The sequence below is a fragment of the Python bivittatus genome, unplaced genomic scaffold, assembly GCF_059951505.1.
Source record: "Python bivittatus isolate LINGU-HERP-01145 unplaced genomic scaffold, Pbiv_v1 ctg000220_np1212, whole genome shotgun sequence".
NCBI lineage: Eukaryota > Metazoa > Chordata > Lepidosauria > Squamata > Pythonidae > Python > Python bivittatus.
In genome coordinates, this window is record NW_028277048.1 from 38,752,349 (window position 1) to 38,770,608 (window position 18,260).

Below are 18,260 nucleotides of genomic sequence, written 5' to 3' on the forward strand. Positions count from 1 at the left end.
TCCATCAGATTTTGGTGATCAAAATAAAACAGAACAACCAGTTAACCTACAGACTCCTGGCCCAGCTTTGAGCAAGTCTCTCTTTCAGCCTCGTTTTTTAATGTGTAGAATTGGAATAACCATAACTTGCCCTCTAACAGTGATGAGAAGATGTCTGGGCACTAAAGGGAAATTGAGAAGTTGGGGGACGGACTAAGAGTCTTTTGTACCACAAATATATTAAACAATCTGACTGTGAGCGTATAATCTGCCCATGATAAAGTCAGCTAAACAAGCAAACGAACTTTAAAAAAAAGAACCTGAAGAAAATCACCCAAGCCCAACTCAATGGAGGAAGTAAAACTTTTATTCAAATATCATAGTACAGGGCACATTTCTTTTCAGCTTGTTTTTGTTGTTTTGTTTTTGTATTTGCTTCACTTAGCTTTTTTAAAAAAGAAAAAGAAAAAGGAACACAACTCCCCTCCCCACCAGCACTTTTACAGTCTTCACACAATATTTGTGCATTTTCTGTTTTGCTTTGTTTTCTGTATTCTACAGAGTATCCTTGATGTAAAGGTCTTTTGAGCAAAGTTATGACAAGGAGGCTCTTACTACATATGTCCCAAGTCTATTATATAAAACAAAAGCTTTGTTATATGTGTAGAGATAGAACTTCCATATATACAATTAGTCAAGATAATATTGGTGGCTGCTTCCTATACAGATCAAATATTTTGACTGTTTTTCATTTAATTCACATTGGGGTCATACAAGGGCATCTGCAGGGGTGGTCCAAAAAGTCAATATGGTGGCCGGGACAGTGCAATCAGGGCTTGGCCTCTTTTTTCACGGGTGTCACCTGTGCAAAAACACATAAAACACAAGTGGAGCTTTGACTGCTCCACTGCAGCCACCATCTTGACTTTTTGGACCACGGCCTGCGGACACCCTTGGGTCATAACAGTTATACAGCTGTACACTGTAGATTGTAACCCAAAGCTGAAAGCGTTCAGTCTCTAGCACGGGTCATGTGTCTGACCTCCTAGAATTTGGTAACGGAAGAAGCAGTCCCAGTAGCCATTAATTTCAATCCTATTTTGTTTGCCCCTGAAATTAGTCAAGACACACAAAGAAGACTGACAGCTTTTTAAGGAAAGGAAAGTAGTTGAAATTTCAGCAAAAAAGAAAAAAAATCACCAAGTTCAGAACTGGAACTTCAAAACATAGGCAGTTTGGCCCTCCCTCTCTACCAAGAAGACAAAAAAACCCTCCAGTTTTATAAAGAGAAAGTCTTTGGATTGATTTGGCAAACTGCATAAGACAGTGGAAGAGGCCCTTCCCTTCCCCTCCCCTCCCCTCCATTCCAATACTCTATTCCAGCACTAACTGTGAGGTAACAATACCTTCCTACAAAATATATATTATAATAGAATAGAATAATAATATAATATGCTTGTGTCTGTCATATATATAAAACAAAATGCTTTACAAAATGGTTACTGGGTTGGTGCTCAGTTTAACAGTCCAATTCTTACTAAAACCAATACAGAGGTGGCCGAGCATTTCCTTTTGACACAGAAAACTGACTTTGTGATAAAGTTGGAAAAAGAATAGTTGAAATAACAGTACATACACCATATGCCATGCATATTTGTTTCCAGATGGTTTAAAAAAAAGGGGGGGGATCTTGCACTTATTTTGTTATAAATGTGCAGCTCGCATTAACATCTCTGAAAAGAGAGAGTGCATTAAGAAAAGTAAAATAATTTATAAATCAGAGAGAGAAAGAGAGAGAGAGATGCAGCATCTCTATCTAGTTTAGTTTATCTCAATTGCATCCAGTAGGCGACGGCTGAGAAAACTAACATTCCCTACATGGATGTTTTCTGCTCCAAAACGGGTGGTTGCAAATACCAGGGAATGGGGGAGTAGCAACTCCAAGGGTTCCTTAAGGAGAAGTCCTCAGAGTCCCAAGGGTCAGAGGAAGAGCTGGCACTGTTGCTTTGAAAAGAGGACAGGTGGGAGAAAAAATGTGCCTCTCAGAAGAAAGAAGGAAATGAAGGGACAGAGAAGCAAAACAAGGAAATCTTCCAAGCAGCAGCTGCCATTTCTAGTCAAGGTTCCATCTCTCACACTGTAGATACCAAAGTGCCACTGCCACTGTGGAACAGAAAGAAAAAGCACACAATTCGGCCAAACCTCACTTCACCAGAGAGAGAGAGAGAGAGAGAGAGAGAGAGAGAGAGAGAGAGAGAGGAGAAGAGAGGAGAAGAGAGGGAGAGGGAGAGGGAGGGAGGGAGGGAGGGAGGGAGGGAGGAAGAGAGAGAGGGAGGGAGAGAAAGGCTAGATGGAAGGGCACCTAGTAGCCTGCAATGCATTGGTATGAAACTAGGGAGCAAGGGCAGAAAGAGAGTGTGCAGGAAGCAATGATTAGACTATTTGTAGCTTCACTGCAGCTCAAAAAAGGCAGCTTCACTTGGACTCCTAGTAGCAGAATCCACTTCATTAGAAGTGGTTGCTATACTGAGGGAACGATATGAATTAAGACCTATTCTTCGTTAGATTGCTATTCTATGACATCTTTGCTGCTTCCAGTTGCTTGGCCATGGATTTTGCATTCCATGGGAATCCTGGTTTTGTGAGGGGTATTTCAATCACTGTTTCCCAGTTTGAAGGCCACAGAAAAGATGTAGTCTAACACTGGAAAATATGCAGCTGGAGATGCAAGAAGAGCAAAGTGTGGAATCTACTATTCATTCCTGCTTCAACAAATCACAGTCTGTCCATCTGGGAATACTACATTTAAAATTGAACTTGTGTCCCACCGAGCAAAAGACTCACGAATGCACTGAAGAAAACTGAGACATGTTGTGTGGTGCACATTCACTTAACTCAACCCACCAACTATGTCTGTTGGGCATGCCCACTGCCCTGCATGAGTTGCAATGCAACATACAGAATAGTCATATTTTCCTATCACTGCATACTGAAGGGGAAATTCTGTAGTGATTAACATACTGACATTCAGTAAAGCTCATCTTCCTTTTTAATCTAATAGAAAGTATGAAAAAGGATACTCTATGGAATGTTGATGTGAAAGAGGCTGTGCATGAGAAAAAAAGCAAGTGAGTGCTGCAAAAAATGAGGAGAAACTGATATTGTATAATATATAGAGAAAAATATGGTTACAAAGAATGTAATCAAAGAGAGCAAGGAAACGTTTAACAGAGAAAATGCAAAGCAATTTTGATGGGAATAAAAATTGTTTTGGAAGTAGATGAAAAGGAGCCTCCAGTAGAGTGAATGAAATTAAAAACAAAAATGATAAAATGATTTGCAATGAAACTGAAGCAAGGGAATGCAGTATGAATGTGAAAAATGTTAATTGGTTAATGTAGAGAAAGCATATGATGAAGTGAATAAGCTTGAATAATGGAATATTCTGTGTGAATATGGAATCGATATGCTGAATGTAGTAAGAGCCTTATATGATGAAAGTAAAGCATCCCTGAGAATAAATGAAATAATTAATGAATGGTTCAACATTTAGCAGGGAGTAAGACATGGATGTGTGATGTCCCCTTGGTTGTTTAATGTATCTATGGAATGCTTGTGGTGACATTAGAGGTGTGCTGACTGAAGATGTGAATGGGCACGTCCTGTGTTTGCAGATGATGCCACGCTGTTGGCTAAGGATCCAAATGATATGCTAGTGAACTGAAACACATTCTATGATGCAACAAGAAGTATGAGTCTGAAAATTAATGTATCAATGCAATTTTGTTTGACAGGGAAGATGGAGTGAATGAACTCAAGTTATTCACAAATAACCACCACCACCAAAAAAAAAAAAAAACCCTAGAAAAAGTAGATGAATTTGTGCATCTTGGTAGAATGTTTACTAAAGATGGGAAAATGGATAAAGAAATGTTAAGTGCAAATGCTGATAAAAAAACTAATGAGTAACATGCAGTCTGTCTTGAGGAATGAATGTCAAATGAAACAATAATGGCTGTTTATAACATGTTCTTTCACCTATTTAGTTATGTGGAAGTGAGAGTTGGGAATGTCAGGAGAAATGTAAAAGTCAGTTGAATACAATGGGTATAGTTATTTAGGAAGTCTGGAAAAACAAGAAGAGATAGGGTCAAGAATGTATGAATATAAATGTGAACTAACTACAAAAAAGATGACCAGTAGGAAAGAAATGTGTTGAAATAATTTGGTTATAGAGGGACAATAAATAGGAATTATAAAACAAATATTCAAAGGAAGAGTGAATGGGTCAAGAGGAGGAACGAGACCAAGAAAGCTGTGGTTGGATACAGTTGATGAGATCCTCCAAAAGAGAGGTGAGAAGTTTAAAGAATGAAGGCAATGTATGAAGCAAAGTATAGATGTAGCAGAAGTGATGGCCACAAGGATAGAAAGATATAATGAGGTATAGCTATTCCTTATTACTTATTTGCAGCATTTTTATACTGCCCACTCAAATGAGTCTGAGCAAGGTGCATAATCTTTTTCTGTACTTTGCATAATACTGGTTACCCTGAAAGGGAAAAACATGTTGGATATATATATGTATGAGGAGCATCTTGGTTCAAGAAAAAATTAAGGTGAAGGTCTTCAGCATAGTTTATATCCTCTTTGTGAAGATCCAGACCAAATCCACTACCAAAATACAAGCAATTTGTATTTTCTGAGTGCCTTGCTCAGAAAACATGGACTTGGCTCCTGGACTCACAGTTCCCATGTGCTTTAAAAACACGTGGTTCTGTGAGAATTAGTTTCATGCAAACTTCTGCCAGGCTAGGTGGCTGATCTAAGAAAGCTAAGCAAGACTGGTCCTGGGAGGGATCTGGGGGGTTGAATTTCAATGGGAAAAACTGCAGGGCTGTAGGCTAGACCAGGAAGAAAAAAAATCCCACTTCTGTATAGTTTCCAAAATTCCTATATGGAACATGTCAATGAAACCACTAGGAATTGCATTTGACATCACTTTTAAACTTTTGCCCAAACTCTAGCTTCTCATATTGAAACTAATTTTGTAGTTCCACGATGGATTTGAAAAGTAAGTATCTTACCTGCTTGAGGATCTTGCCCCATAGTCATCCAGTCCCTGTAGAAAAGAGGGGGGGAAAGGACATCAGCTATGGAATCATAATGCATTGACCAAAAAGATGGCAATGGAAGTTAGACATATGCATTGTCCCAATAGTCTTCAAAGACATAGTCAGAGGACTTGGTCTCAAAAATAATGTGAAAGACATTGGCAAAAAGTTACATTTGTTTCACCTGAGTGTGATTTTGGATAGCAGAGCTGTAAGATTAAAAATAGTCTCCAACTTAAAGACATGCAGCGCAGGATGCTAAAAGGGACTGTGCAAAATGTTAGGCACAGTGCAAAAAGACCCTGTGGCAAATGCAGATTGATAGCGTTGCAGTTTCTGATGGAAGAAGGCACCATCTCTTTTGCACATTATCTTCTCTTCAAAGAGATAGAACAGATGAAATCAAAGCATCCATGCATTTTCATTGCTGTTCTCTGATATACCCAGAGAAGAGAAGAAAAAGTAAAGGTGCTTATTTTTCCCGTTTTGGTGAAGTCAAATCATACAGCTACTGTAGATGGCATGAATCGTTTTAAGTCCTACTATGTTGTATAACAGAGTACTGAATTTCTGAGCCTTCAAATATGGCTGACCTACAACTCCCAGCTGTCACCGCCAGCATCATCCAGTGATGAAGATGTCGGGAACTGAAAGTGCTACAGGTTCCCTGTTCTTGATGTAAAAGGACTTGTAATCTTGGACAGTTCTAGGAATTTTCTTCCAGCCTGAACTAATAGACCCATACTCCTGTTCAGACCTATGAAGGTCTTTTGGCTCAACTACAGTACTTCTAATCATTTTCACCTGACTCATGGCAATAAGTATTCCAGACAAAAATACAAAATTTAGATCACAGTTGTCAGCTGTTCAGGGCTGACAGCCTATACTGAAATGGAAGGAACATGCTCAAATATATTTAAATAGCACCATGGTAGCCTCTTAACTGGGGGGGTGGGGAGAATAAGTCTGACATGTTTATGGCAGGAAAAAGTGGCTTCTGAACGAAAATCCCTGACTTGAGCATCAAAACTAGCCATTAAAGAAACCAACATTTTCTAGCCAAAACCACAAAACTACTATTATTTTGCAACTTATCTCTTCACAGCACACTCTGACATAGAGTTTTAATGCTAAAGTACTTGAGAAAAGGGTGGATCCTTGTGCTTAGAAAGTCTCAGGTAACTTAGCTTCTTTACAACCAAAAATTGTGCCTTTATTCTAATACTAAGTGCTCTTGGACTGAAACCCTTCTTCTCAGTTTGCTACCCTTGATAGGAGATATTTTTAATGAGGCTTTCCAACAAAATTAAATTCAAAGTGATTTACCTCCCACCACCCCCCCTTTGCCTACTAACGTGCACATTCCCTTTCCACGTCCCTCAGCTTCCTTTCCTTGTCTCTATCGACCCACTAGTCTTCCCAAGCCTCTAGAGACAGTTTCCTTGTGGAAGGTCTGAAAATCCAAGGGGGGGAAAAATAAGCATTGTTGGGCGAAGAGCCACTGAATTCTGCAGTTAGATACTTGTAGAACAGACACATGTTACCAGTTGGGTATTTACATTGCCCTTTACTGCCAGTCTTTCTGCCTTACCCATCACTAATTTGCCAGTCAATTAATTCTTTATCTCTGCTCATGTTTGCTTTTCTGTCAGCTGTTTTCATTTTTTTTTAAGGAGCCTCACCGGCTTCTTCAGATTGAGGAGGATGGGAAGATGAGTGGAGCCAGGATACGTATGTTGGGTAAGCCACAAAGATGCCTGAGGCAGAAAACAGGCCTTCGAAACCCCAACGGAAACAATGTGTTCTTGGGACTTACGGCTGTTGACCTAGAATAAGGCTGGTAGGAGGCGGGTGATACTGAGAAGAGGCCACGGGAATATTCATTAATTGCACAACCATAGGGCATAAGGTACTCCTATAAATAATGAACACAAGCAACCGTTGGCAAGAAAGCCTCACCTGCTTGTAAGAACACCCATGTTATGAAACAGAAACTTGAGGAACATTCACTTCAGCAATGGTGCAACCCAACTACTTTTAGCAAGACAGCCTCCTACCAACCCCCAGTATACACACCCGTCTCTGAGTTTTGGCCCAGGTTTCCTTCTGTTGATCAGCTTCAAAAAATAATGGCAACTGTAACTTCATTTGATTGTTGTGTGGCATATGGAAGGCACTGTAGCTTACCATAAAGGAGGCAGAATAACTGCTACATCAAAGGAAGTGGTTTACTGACTTCCCATCCTAGCTTTCAATTTTGCAGAAGCTTCCAAACAATTTGCAGGCAACAGGAAAGACTTATCAGGGTTACAGCAATTACGTCATCAAGAAGCAGCACCACAAGACCCAATCAACTCAAACAGATATAAACTCCAAGGATCAAGGTGGGGTTTCAAAATCTTGTTGCTTGTAGCCCAGTGAACTTTCCACAGTATCAAGCGTTTCATCCCAAAGGCTTCCTTGTCCCACAGGGGAGAGTAATGAGTTCAAACAGATATTGAAGTTGGCTTAGTGGAAAACAAGAGCTGGCAGTCCATTGGTGGGCTAACCTCAAGTTTGTTCCATTCAACCACAGTTCACATGGACTAGTTTTGCACACACACGGCGCTGAGCCATGTTTTGGTTTGATTTTGAGGAACACTAGTCTCTGTGATTTGAAAAATCATAGTTATGGCTTAGTATTCTGTGAACCAGGCTTCTATGGCTTGTTACCCAAATCATGGTTAAAATAAAGCATGTCTCAGTGTCTTGCAGGATATCTTCCAGCTGGAATCCTCTCCTTCTGTTGTACCAGCTGTAGAAAAACCTGCAGTGCCAGTTCTTCCTTTACTCTTAATAATCACAGCAGCTATATTTAAATTTAAAAAATGATCTAAAGCCCATTTAATACTCACCAATCCATACGCCCATTTGGCTTAATCCATTTTTCTACAGGCAATGACCATTTCAAACTTTAGTAAAAAATAAAGATAAACCATACCCAATCAGAAGAATAAGAAATGTATCATTGTCACCCACAGAATGCTGATTATCTGAGAATCCACATCCCCTCTCCACCAATGGAGCCCTAGAAACTACATCTGGCAGAGGCCCTTCTGCTTGGTGTATTTACTCACAATGAGTACACCTCCTCTCATCCGAGCTGAAAATGTGTCTCACCTGGGGGAATGCTGGCGCTGCCACGCTGTACGGCCTCTGTTTGAAAGTGCTGACATTCTGTGCCTGGAAAGTTCGGGAGGACATGCTGTAATCTGGAGGGGGGATATCATCTTTGTCCAACAGGTTACCTGTACTACTGCTTTTCCCCTGGCTGAAGACATAAATACATTTGGTCAGCGACTCCCCTGTGGCACAATTTCCAAACAGAGTACGCTTTATTAGCCATTAAATCTTGCTTCATTCCTTGCATCCAGACAAAACCAGGATTCCTCAGATTCTCTTACTCCCACATGTCTTTCAGGAAGGAGGTCCTATGGGAACCTGCTCCGAATCTCTGAGAGAACATCCTCCTCCTGTCACCACCAAGGCTTGGAGTCTTTCCATCTGGGGCCATATGCGTTCACTACACTTACCATATGAAACACTGTCATAGGAATCTTTCTACCAAACATATTCACGCTAGTTTGCTCCAGATCACACGTACACGCACACATATATACACCTGTGTGCGTACAAATGCATGCACACACAGAGGCACACGTACAAAGGGACAGCATATATTTTCACAGCAAAGCCTGAAATCTTAGTTCAAGAAACACGAAGCCAATATAGTAAAATTCCTGATGAAGGATAAGCCAGAAGGCGGCAGTGCAGGACAGACACAGCTTCCGGCTGAGCAAATACAGGGCTCCTCTGCTTGAATACAAACATGATTCAAATGTCAGATGTTTACACTGCGTCCATCCACGTAACTTTCTTACCTCATATGTAATCGATCGCTCCCATCACTGTCCAGCACGCGTGTGTAGGAGAAAGGAAACCAGCCTCTCCTACAACATAGGTAGAAAAAAAGAAAAAAGTCCCAAGTTCTTTTCCCATTCAACGAAGGGGATAGGAACATACTGAAGAAGGGTTGTTAAGGTATTAGAATTTCAGTATTCTATAGCCAAAGTAGAAATTGCTATTGTTGAATTTCAGCTATGGATAGTTCACTTCTCTCAGTATGTTGTGCAAATCTCCAGAGCCTGTAAGCTCAAAGCCTAGCTATGCAGTAAAAAGGAACCAGTCTTGCCTGTGTTCCTGCTGCATCCCTCAGTCTGCATTTTTGGTAAATGCACGATTTTAGACAAGAAGACAACAGAAGCAGAAGACAGGATCCGTCAGAGAAACAGATAATAAGGGGCACAACAATCTGTAGTATTCAAAAGCCCTGCTCACTGAACTACCTTTTGAGCACCCACAAAGCTTTCCCCATGAATTCCACATGGGAAAAACCCAGAATGCTCCTTACAGTTTTAATCATATAATCTGAACTATTCTGAATAAACCAAATATCCCCCAGTTCAAAGAAAGATATTTTTAAAATCCAATTGAAGAAATTGTCACTTCAAAATGCTTACATAGGTCATTTGCTCTCCATTTTATGACATGACAAAGCTTGTGAGCCAGTAACATGGTTAGCGCCCATCCTTTCTTCCTATAATTCTTTTTGTCTCCAGTGGCTGCCGGAAGAATGGTGATGGTGCAGTGGGGGCCTGGGGATGAATTGTTTGGCCACTTCTTTCAAAACTTAGGGGACTGGGGAGAGTTTTTTAGAAACATGGCCCTTTCCATACACGTAAGCTACACCGATCTGGAATCAATGCAGCGCCTCTTTGTGCCCTTGACTCTGCTAGTCTCGGAAGGTCTTTGGCAAGTGAGCAATTAATTCCAGCTCAGCTGGTTTTTCAGAAGAAAGACCGTGAAGATTGTTATTTCCCACTGGTGGGAACCTTTGCCTCATAATTGCCTTCCAGGCCCTTGGATTCCTCCCACTCCTCCCAAAGGCAGGGAGCCATTACACCTCGCTATCCTTCCCCATCCTGCCAGTGGGACAGCTTTGCTGCTTCAATGCATTAAGTTTGTGTTTTTTTCCTTACCAGAAAACAAATGCAGGGAGGCAAAGACAGGGAAGGAGGAGGGGGATAGGACACCAGATGAGCACCCGTTTTTGCACTCCCCTCCCACTGGCCAGAGGCACTAGTTAATTTCATGGCAGCCAAGAAGTGTGAGTGCAACTCTGAGAACTTGGGGAGTTAAAGCACTAGCTATGTGGAAGTGTCTTCAAACAGATTTATAAGGAACTGAGTATATATTTGACCTGTTAATTAAAAAAAAAATGTTCAAAATATCACATTACTGAATGTTGGTGGTTTGCCAGTAAGCTTCAGCAGAGTGTAGTATTTGAGTATCTAGAATGATTTAGTCCTGGATCTTTTAAAGGAAAGCTGCTAATATATGTAGCAGTTCCCCAAATGGTCACAGCCCATACTACTGCCATCTGAGCTTTTACTTTGTGAAGCTGCTGGCAAGATTATTCTGCTCTCCAAGTTCATTGTACACCAGCCACCTAGCTTCCCAGCTCACCCCATGGATGTTTGCCTGGGCTAAAAAAGGAATGACCAGGTCAGCAGATGTCCCCTTCAGGACTGCCCTCCAGTTCTAAGGCTTTGTAATCTTGTTCTGCTAATTAAACCAGCCATTTGCATGGCAACTGGCATTTGTTGTCAAGCCAATCACAAAGTACATGGAAGAAGGAGTAAAGGTACGGCTATATTTAGTGGACAACAGAAAAAGACTGCAGCTCCAGATTTAGAGCTTTAAATACTGAGAGGTTGGGAATGAGAGAGGAAAAAAATGATAAATATTCAGTATCTATGAAGGAGCTTACCTGCACAACCGTTGCCAAGGAAGACTTTTTTTCCGCCTAATCCTAAGCAAACATATTATGCCAAAGCAAACCTGCTGGAGCAGTCCACCCCAGCGACAGCTTTTGTTCCTAGTTACACTACAGACTCTCCAAGAATTAAATGCCTGCAATTTCTGCCCTCCCTCTTCATTTTTTTTTTCTGGCATTCCCCAGCGTGGGAGCTGTGATGTTGAGGGCAGAACTGTTTATTATACATTCCACTTCTTGGCACACCAACTTCAGTATTGGCTACCGGAGCAAAGATTTCCAAATCAGGGTAAGGAAAAAGTTCACTGGAAAGTCATACTATGTTTTAAGCACAGAAAGTATAAAACAATAATCTGCCTTAGTCCCAAAGTTCATCAGAGTTCCCTAATATAAAATACTGCCTTGCAGTGTTTTGGAATTTCTCTTCTCTCTCCCTCTCTGGTTTATCAATATCAGCTTAGATGCAGATGCAAAATGCTGGAACTCTCATTGCAATTTCTGCAGCAATGCCTCCAGCTACACTGGGGAAAAGATCAATATGACAGAGAGGATCACACATGACATAGCCCCCAGTTTGCTCCATCTACAGCACTCCAGCATACCCAAATAGTACCACTGAACTTTGGGGGCGAAAGGCGGCATGGCTTTGACTGTCTGGGGGTGGCTCAGAGTAGGGAAATTGGCTCTACCCTTTCTGTGCTCTCTGGAAGGTTGAGAAGCTAAGTTACCCTAACACTGACATTGCCCACTCCTGCACTAACAAAGCAGTTGAATGCTGAAGAACACAATTTAAGATGACGGTATCGTCAGAAAACACCATTTTGAGGCCCAGAAACAAACACACACACTCACAGTTTTGTCTTTTCGCTCTCTCCATAGTGCCACCCATCTCGGGCCTCAGGCACTAGCAACGTAATAAGGTCTCCCTCCTTGAAGCTCAGAAGGGTGCTGTTATCCCCAGCGGCATGAGAGAAGATGGCGCGTACTCTTGTTCTGCCGTTCTTTTCCAGTCCTGCTGCCATGGAGCTGGAACGGGGAAGAGTCTTGTTTTCAGCTGAAAGACAGGCAGACAGAGATGGAATTCACTATTTTCAACAAATAAACATTTTTCTGTTACTTCATTTTCTGTGCTAATATTTCAGTTACTGGAGAAAGTTTGTCAAACATGTTCTGAAAAATAAAAGACTGCAGATTGTTGATGCCTATAGACTTAGTGAATATAGCTCCTTTGTGAACATCAGTTTCCAATAATAATGTAGGCTGAGGCTCCACTAAAAAAAGGGGCATACCAAAGCAGTACTGGCCGTCTTGCAACAAAGTGAGATATTCAGAAAAGCTTAACATTTCAATCTGCATCTCTCATAATTATGCAATACAAACTTAAGGAAAATATTAAGATCCATCACTTAATGGACTACTGCCTATACCCTTCTCGTTTTGCGAGCAAAATGACATTTCTTATTTTGTTTTGTACAATAATCTCCCTATAATGCTTGCATCCAACGCTTCCCTTCATCATCTTAAACATTTATCTCTTGGTCATAAATGCCAATGAATTTGAAAAACGTAAGAAAATACTGACTGAATTTCCTGGCAAAACAGCCACACCGATATGCTGCACTGAGCAGCCTCCTCTTAAAAACAAACATTAGGTGGTGATACCTGTGCATTATGCATAATTATTAATAATAATTATGGCATAAAAGGAAGCAGCGGAAAATGTCTTTTTATTATTATAGTTTTTAAACTGTTTTTTAATGGTTGTGTTTGAATCACGTTGATTGTTTATCTCTGTGTTTTAATTGGGTACACCACCCAGAGTCACATGAATGAGATGGGTGGCTATATACAGTAAATTCGACAAATAAATAACAACACAGGACAGTAACCTCACCATCATGTTCCATGCTGTAAGTACTTTCTTATCTCTTGCTACAACCAAGCTATAGTAGTATTGGAGTCAACCTGGCAAGTACTCGGGTGAGAAGCTCCCATGGAATGCTTGTGCTACTGGCTAGACTGGGAAGCTGAAACACATCCACTTCCACGTTGCTGTCAAGAATGCTGCACGATTGTGTCTACGAAGTTGAGCCTGACTCAAAGGCACTTTTACCTTAGTCAGAAGATAATAAACACTGCAGAGTGATGTCACTCTAAAGGAGGCTTTGTTCACCACTGTTTCTAATATGATGCAGAAGAGCAAACAGTGCTGCAGCTCTTTAGAGAAACAGCTTTATTGTTCATAGCTTCTGTAGGAAAAAGCCTTCTTCAGGTATATGCAAACGTCTGACTCATCCACTTCTATTGTGCAAGTGCTTGCCATAAGAAACAAGCAAATCTAATTAATTTCTGACAAAGCCCTGCCTACATGACAGCTATGTCAGCAAGCCTGATGCAATTTCTGAGCTATTTTGCCCCCCCCCCCCAATTTTCAGTGCTTTTTCAATACTTGTTCTTGTTTCTCCCAGCAGAAAGATGCAGTTCTAGCTGGACATTTTAAGGGACTCAAAGTGAGACATGCTTTAGAAGTTGGTGCCATCCTTCTGTTTCTATGCCAGCTTTCTCCAAGCTGGGGTACTCCGGATGTCTTGGGATTGCTGTGATGGCTGGGGATTTAGAGAGCTATAGTCTTTTCATATATGGAAAGCCTGAAGAAAGTTGCTTTAGGCCCCCTCTCCCACTTTGTTCCTCTGCCCAACGCTGTAGGAACACAGTGGCCATCTCACCCAGAATCTGACAGATGCTGTCCTCCAAAACGGAGGGTAGGGTAGGGGGAATAATCTCTTACAAGAATGACTTACTGGCTGCATAGCTGTTTTTCGGCATTACGCTTTTGCGCACAGGGAGAGTATTGGAGTAAGAGTCACTCAATTGCTTCTGAGTTTGTGGTGGGGATAAGGACTTCGGCTGAGGAAGCTTTCGGTCAGACCAATGACTGTAATCTTCACCTTCTGAGCCTGACACACCATTCATCACTGGAATGGTCTCTTGTGCAGACATTCGCTGAAGGAAGAGTGGGGATGGGGAGAGGGAGAGAGAAACACAGACAGGGAGCTCCAGACACAAGCTTTTGTTTTGCACAACCATTCTGCCTCGTCCACAGAATATTACAAATAGTCTACATAATGCTGCCCTCTCATTTTTCCCACCACTTCTTCCATATTTTTTTTTTCTTTCCAGCAGAAAACTGATTAAGGAGGAAAAGGTGGAACACAGTGTCTTTTGACTGGCAGACTGGGGAAATAGATGGTCCTATCAAATTGCTTAAATCTGTAATGTAACTTCAAACCATGGCTCTTCTTTAAACTAGCTAGCTTTAAGGTATTGAACTCTGCCCAGAAGGACATGCCAAAATAAAACTAGTCTTACCAGGGTATACCACATTTTATAATAGCTGTCAGAGTACTGTGAGTTCAGCTTTTTGTGCTCAGGTTTGCGAATCTGTGTTACTTAGAATTTCTTCACACAATTCATGGCCAACCTGCCCCAACATATCATGTTACAGTTTTAAAACTGGACTGAGTAAATATGTTTTGGGCAGCAGCCAGGCAGATCTTTAATGCAAACTAATGAAAAATACAAATAGCCCTGAATTGTTTAAGCGCAAACCCAAATACTTCAGCAGAAGGAAGCATAAGTTCTCTTAATCACCCAATTTTCCTATCACCACTGGGTCCAGCTTTTAAAGACTGGTGTAAATTTGGGACAAAATCCATTACTGACTTGTGCAAGTTTATCAGCAACGTATCAACTGATTTCAGTCCCTATGCCTTACTTTTCAAGAATGAACAAAAAAAGCTGACTAAGAGGCCTCAGCCTTGTGAAAATACATTTTAAAATGTATTTTAATTATTTATTGTAACTTAATATACTGTTTCCAGTTTACACTTAAAAATTAAAATTGAGACATAAATTAAATTACATTTAATTAAGTTAAAATACCAATTAAAAATCTCCCCCCAAACTCTAACTGTAGGTTGCTAGGCTCCAATACCCAGCAAAATAAGATTGCCTTTGTCACCTTCCTAAAAATAGACCAGGTGGGGCCAATCTTGGTCTCAAGGGGAGAAAGCTGTTCCAAAGTGATGGGAGCCACCATGAAACCCTTCTCTGGGTCTCCACCTGTCTTGTCTCTTGAAGGGAAAGTGATTAAAGCATTCCCTCTCAGCTTAAACATGTAGGATGGGCCAATTCTTTCTTTCCAGACGACATGGTCCCAAAGGTAAACCAGGAGCTAATCCATGTACATAAACACCACCACCAACTGGGTTAATACCGGGACTCTGAAGTGTCCTTGGAAACCTACTGGCAACCAAGATAGCTCCTGCAGAACTGGTGGGACACTGCTATGGTGGTTCTCATCTGCCAGCAAGCGGGCAGCTGCATTCTGTACTGTCTGTAGTTTCTCAGTAGTTTTGAAAAGCAGCATTAAGTAGAGCACATTACAGCAGTCTAACCTTGAAGGGATGAAGGCATGAATTGCCAGGGTTGCTATTCCAAAAGGGCCCATTTTAAAATCTAATGATGCTGTTAGCCCCCTCAACCCTGTAGGGAGTACATTCCAAAGACTGGGGCAGCAACAGAGAAGACTTGAATCCACAATGCTACCAGATGAGTTCACCTCCTTAGATGATGGCAAACTACCTCAGATGATCTTAGTAAGCCTGGAGGTTCATACAAAAAAAGGGGTTTTCTCCAATAGTTTTGTTAGGCTTTGATGATAATGACCAGCACTTCATATTTTGCCCAGAAATGAATTGGCACATTTATATTCTATAGGACAAGTGCGGTAGAACCTATTTGACTTGCAAAAGTTGTCTTTCAAAGATGCAATCCTAATTCAGAAACACTTTGCCTTTTGTATCTGAGCAAAATAAGACGGTACACCCAAAGCCGCATGGAAATTCTTAAATGTAAAGTAACAGTCATTTTAACTGGTTTAAATTAAATCAAAACTTAAATCAATTTTAATTCTGGTCCCTTTACGTTTAGAAGTATGTGACCTCCAACATGCTAGTAAAAGGCCCACTGTAGCCTTGACTTTAAAAAAGTTGCACACCCCCGCCCTACATCTTCCTGCTGAATGATTATGACATTTCTCCATAATTTATCAATCCAGGCTATACTTACTCCTACAAAAGGTGCCAGCTCTGGTGGGACTGGGAGAGGTTTGGCACCAGGTATAGGGTCCGAGATGATGAGGTTTGACTTGGATGTTGACAGAGGTGTGGCCATGATAGAACCATTGCTGCTGAGGGCCATCTGCTGCATAAGCTGGAGAGCACGGTCTGGGATCTTGTTGGGATCAGAACAAGATTGTTGCCATAATGGGAGCTTCTGTGTCAAGATATCTTTTCCCTGAAAGTTGTCAAAAAGAGAGAGAGGGAGCACAGAGTGTAAGAAAAATACCGACAAGATTTTAGCCCAAAGATGTGGCTAAGAACGAACAAAACCAACCCAAACATACTTTCCTGGAGAATGGAACTGCTACGCCAACTGGCCAATGACTTTTTGCTTCTAGGAGAAATTAAACTATTGTAACTTTGTAATTTATAGAGATTAACTAGGTTTATTTGCCAGTTACTCAGTTAGAGAAGGAAAAAAGATTCATCTGGTGTTTGTGTACTGTGAACAATATACAGTCCACTGTCTTGAAACTGTTCTCTGAGATAACTTCTCAGATAAAGCATATCTGAGAAATACAGATAGAATGAGGTTGGATAAGATTCAATTTTTCCCCCTGTAAAAGGAAGAAAATCATAAAGGGGGAAAAATAATATTTTCCATGCTCAATCAGCCAGCTTTCACTGTTCAAGGTTGGAGGTGCCTCTGTGATTGTCATATGGATCTAGAAGTTCAGAACTTAAAAAAGAAAAGAAAAAAGAAAAGAAAGGATCTCTGATCTCGTCGAAGAAATTCATATATATTAGTCCTGTTAGGACATCAAAAATATTAATAGAGCCAAAGAAATGGGCTAGACCCAGTTGTGGTAGTTTAGTAAAAAGGAAAATGTTTGCAAGACCCCTCTCTTTCATTTAAATTCACCACAGTTTTGCATTAAACTAAGAAACACAGTAAAAGCCACCTCAGTCATCACTTACTTATGGACCAGTTAAACATTTAGCCCTTTTCAAAGGCAACTTATTTTCTTTAGGGGAGAGTAGTGTTAAATATAAAGCAAGAAAAGAGAACAGGGAGAATGAGGAGCTTCTTTTTGTGTTGCTGGGCTTCAGTGGCCTCCCAACTTCATCCCCAAGAACGATTCAGCTTGTCTCCCCTCAAGGAGCTGAGACCTGATTAGGGGAGTGGGAAAATGGGAAGCCTCCATTCACTTAAAAAGTACTTTAGCAGATGCAGCCACTTTTTTTTTTTTTTTTGCACAACTGCAAAGCCAATGAACCATGTGACACAAGGAAAATACTCCAATCCCCGCAAGATGTGGCTGAGCAAAATTAAGATCCCTCCCAAATGCAAAAGCAACCAGCTCCATTTTTTAAAAAGTAAAAGTACTACGCCTTCACCTTGAAAAGAAACTCAGAGTAGTGTATATCCTAAAACAATGGCAGATGAGAACCACTCTTCTGCAGGGGAGGTACTCTTCCCTTCTTGAAAGAACACAGGAACTATCAAAATGTTGTAACTAAACAACTTGAAAAAAGGAAAAGAAACTGGAAACCCAGGACTTGTACAATATACCTCTGTACATTTCTCCAGCTAAGAAGTACACCACCCCCTCTTCCTACTTCTGAAAAGAGGTGCTTTCAATGCTGATTGGAATCCCCTTATTGACTTTTGCGTGAAACAGGAAAAAATGAAATTATGATGTATGGTTTTGGTGATTAGAAAAAAACCCCCAGATTATAGAAAAAATGTAAGCAATGTGGTAACCATAGAGTAAGAGGTTGATTTACATTTATAGATACAACTGCTGTAAAAGAAAATCCAAAGTCATTTCTTTATATTTCTTTTCCTCTTTGTTCCTGCACTTTTAGCTTTGTTCTTGTTTCTCTTTTTTTTCTTCTCTCTTCGTTCTAAATATTAGTACTTGTTAGTTTTTATCTTTTTAATTTTTAATAAAGTTATATTAAAAAAAATGAAGAGAGATGCTTCACTCCAGTGGCTGTTCAGAAGCTGTTATTTCAGACTAATTTTCCTTAATTAATGGAGGATGAGGGCTGTCAAAAGAGAGTGGTTTGACCTGACACTGCTTTCAAGAGCATGTAATGCTGACCCAAGCCAAAAAGCCCCAACGTAACACTCTCCTGGAGGAAAACATGTAGTATTAAGCTCCA

General features: G+C 40.7%; 1 protein-coding gene across 5 annotated transcripts in view; it reads right to left on the reverse strand.

Annotated features, from left to right (window-relative positions):
- Nucleotides 1–18,260, reverse strand: part of BAIAP2 (BAR/IMD domain containing adaptor protein 2) — a 152,807-nt gene that overhangs the window by 11,365 nt on the left and 123,182 nt on the right. For 4 of the 5 annotated variants that reach the window (XM_025166231.2, XM_007419865.3, XM_007419866.3 and 1 more), the window contains exons 8-13: nucleotides 16,099–16,326; nucleotides 13,770–13,971; nucleotides 11,821–12,022; nucleotides 9,014–9,082; nucleotides 8,253–8,403; nucleotides 5,067–5,101 (exon numbers count right to left, since the gene is read on the reverse strand). In XM_025166231.2, coding sequence (XP_025021999.1) covers nucleotides 5,067–5,101; nucleotides 8,253–8,403; nucleotides 9,014–9,082; nucleotides 11,821–12,022; nucleotides 13,770–13,971; nucleotides 16,099–16,326 — 887 coding nt within the window. Of the gene's footprint in view, nucleotides 1–7; nucleotides 2,143–5,066; nucleotides 5,102–8,252; nucleotides 8,404–9,013; nucleotides 9,083–11,820; nucleotides 12,023–13,769; nucleotides 13,972–16,098; nucleotides 16,327–18,260 lie in introns of those variants that run through there. The other variant, XM_088138375.1, reaches the window with a different exon arrangement.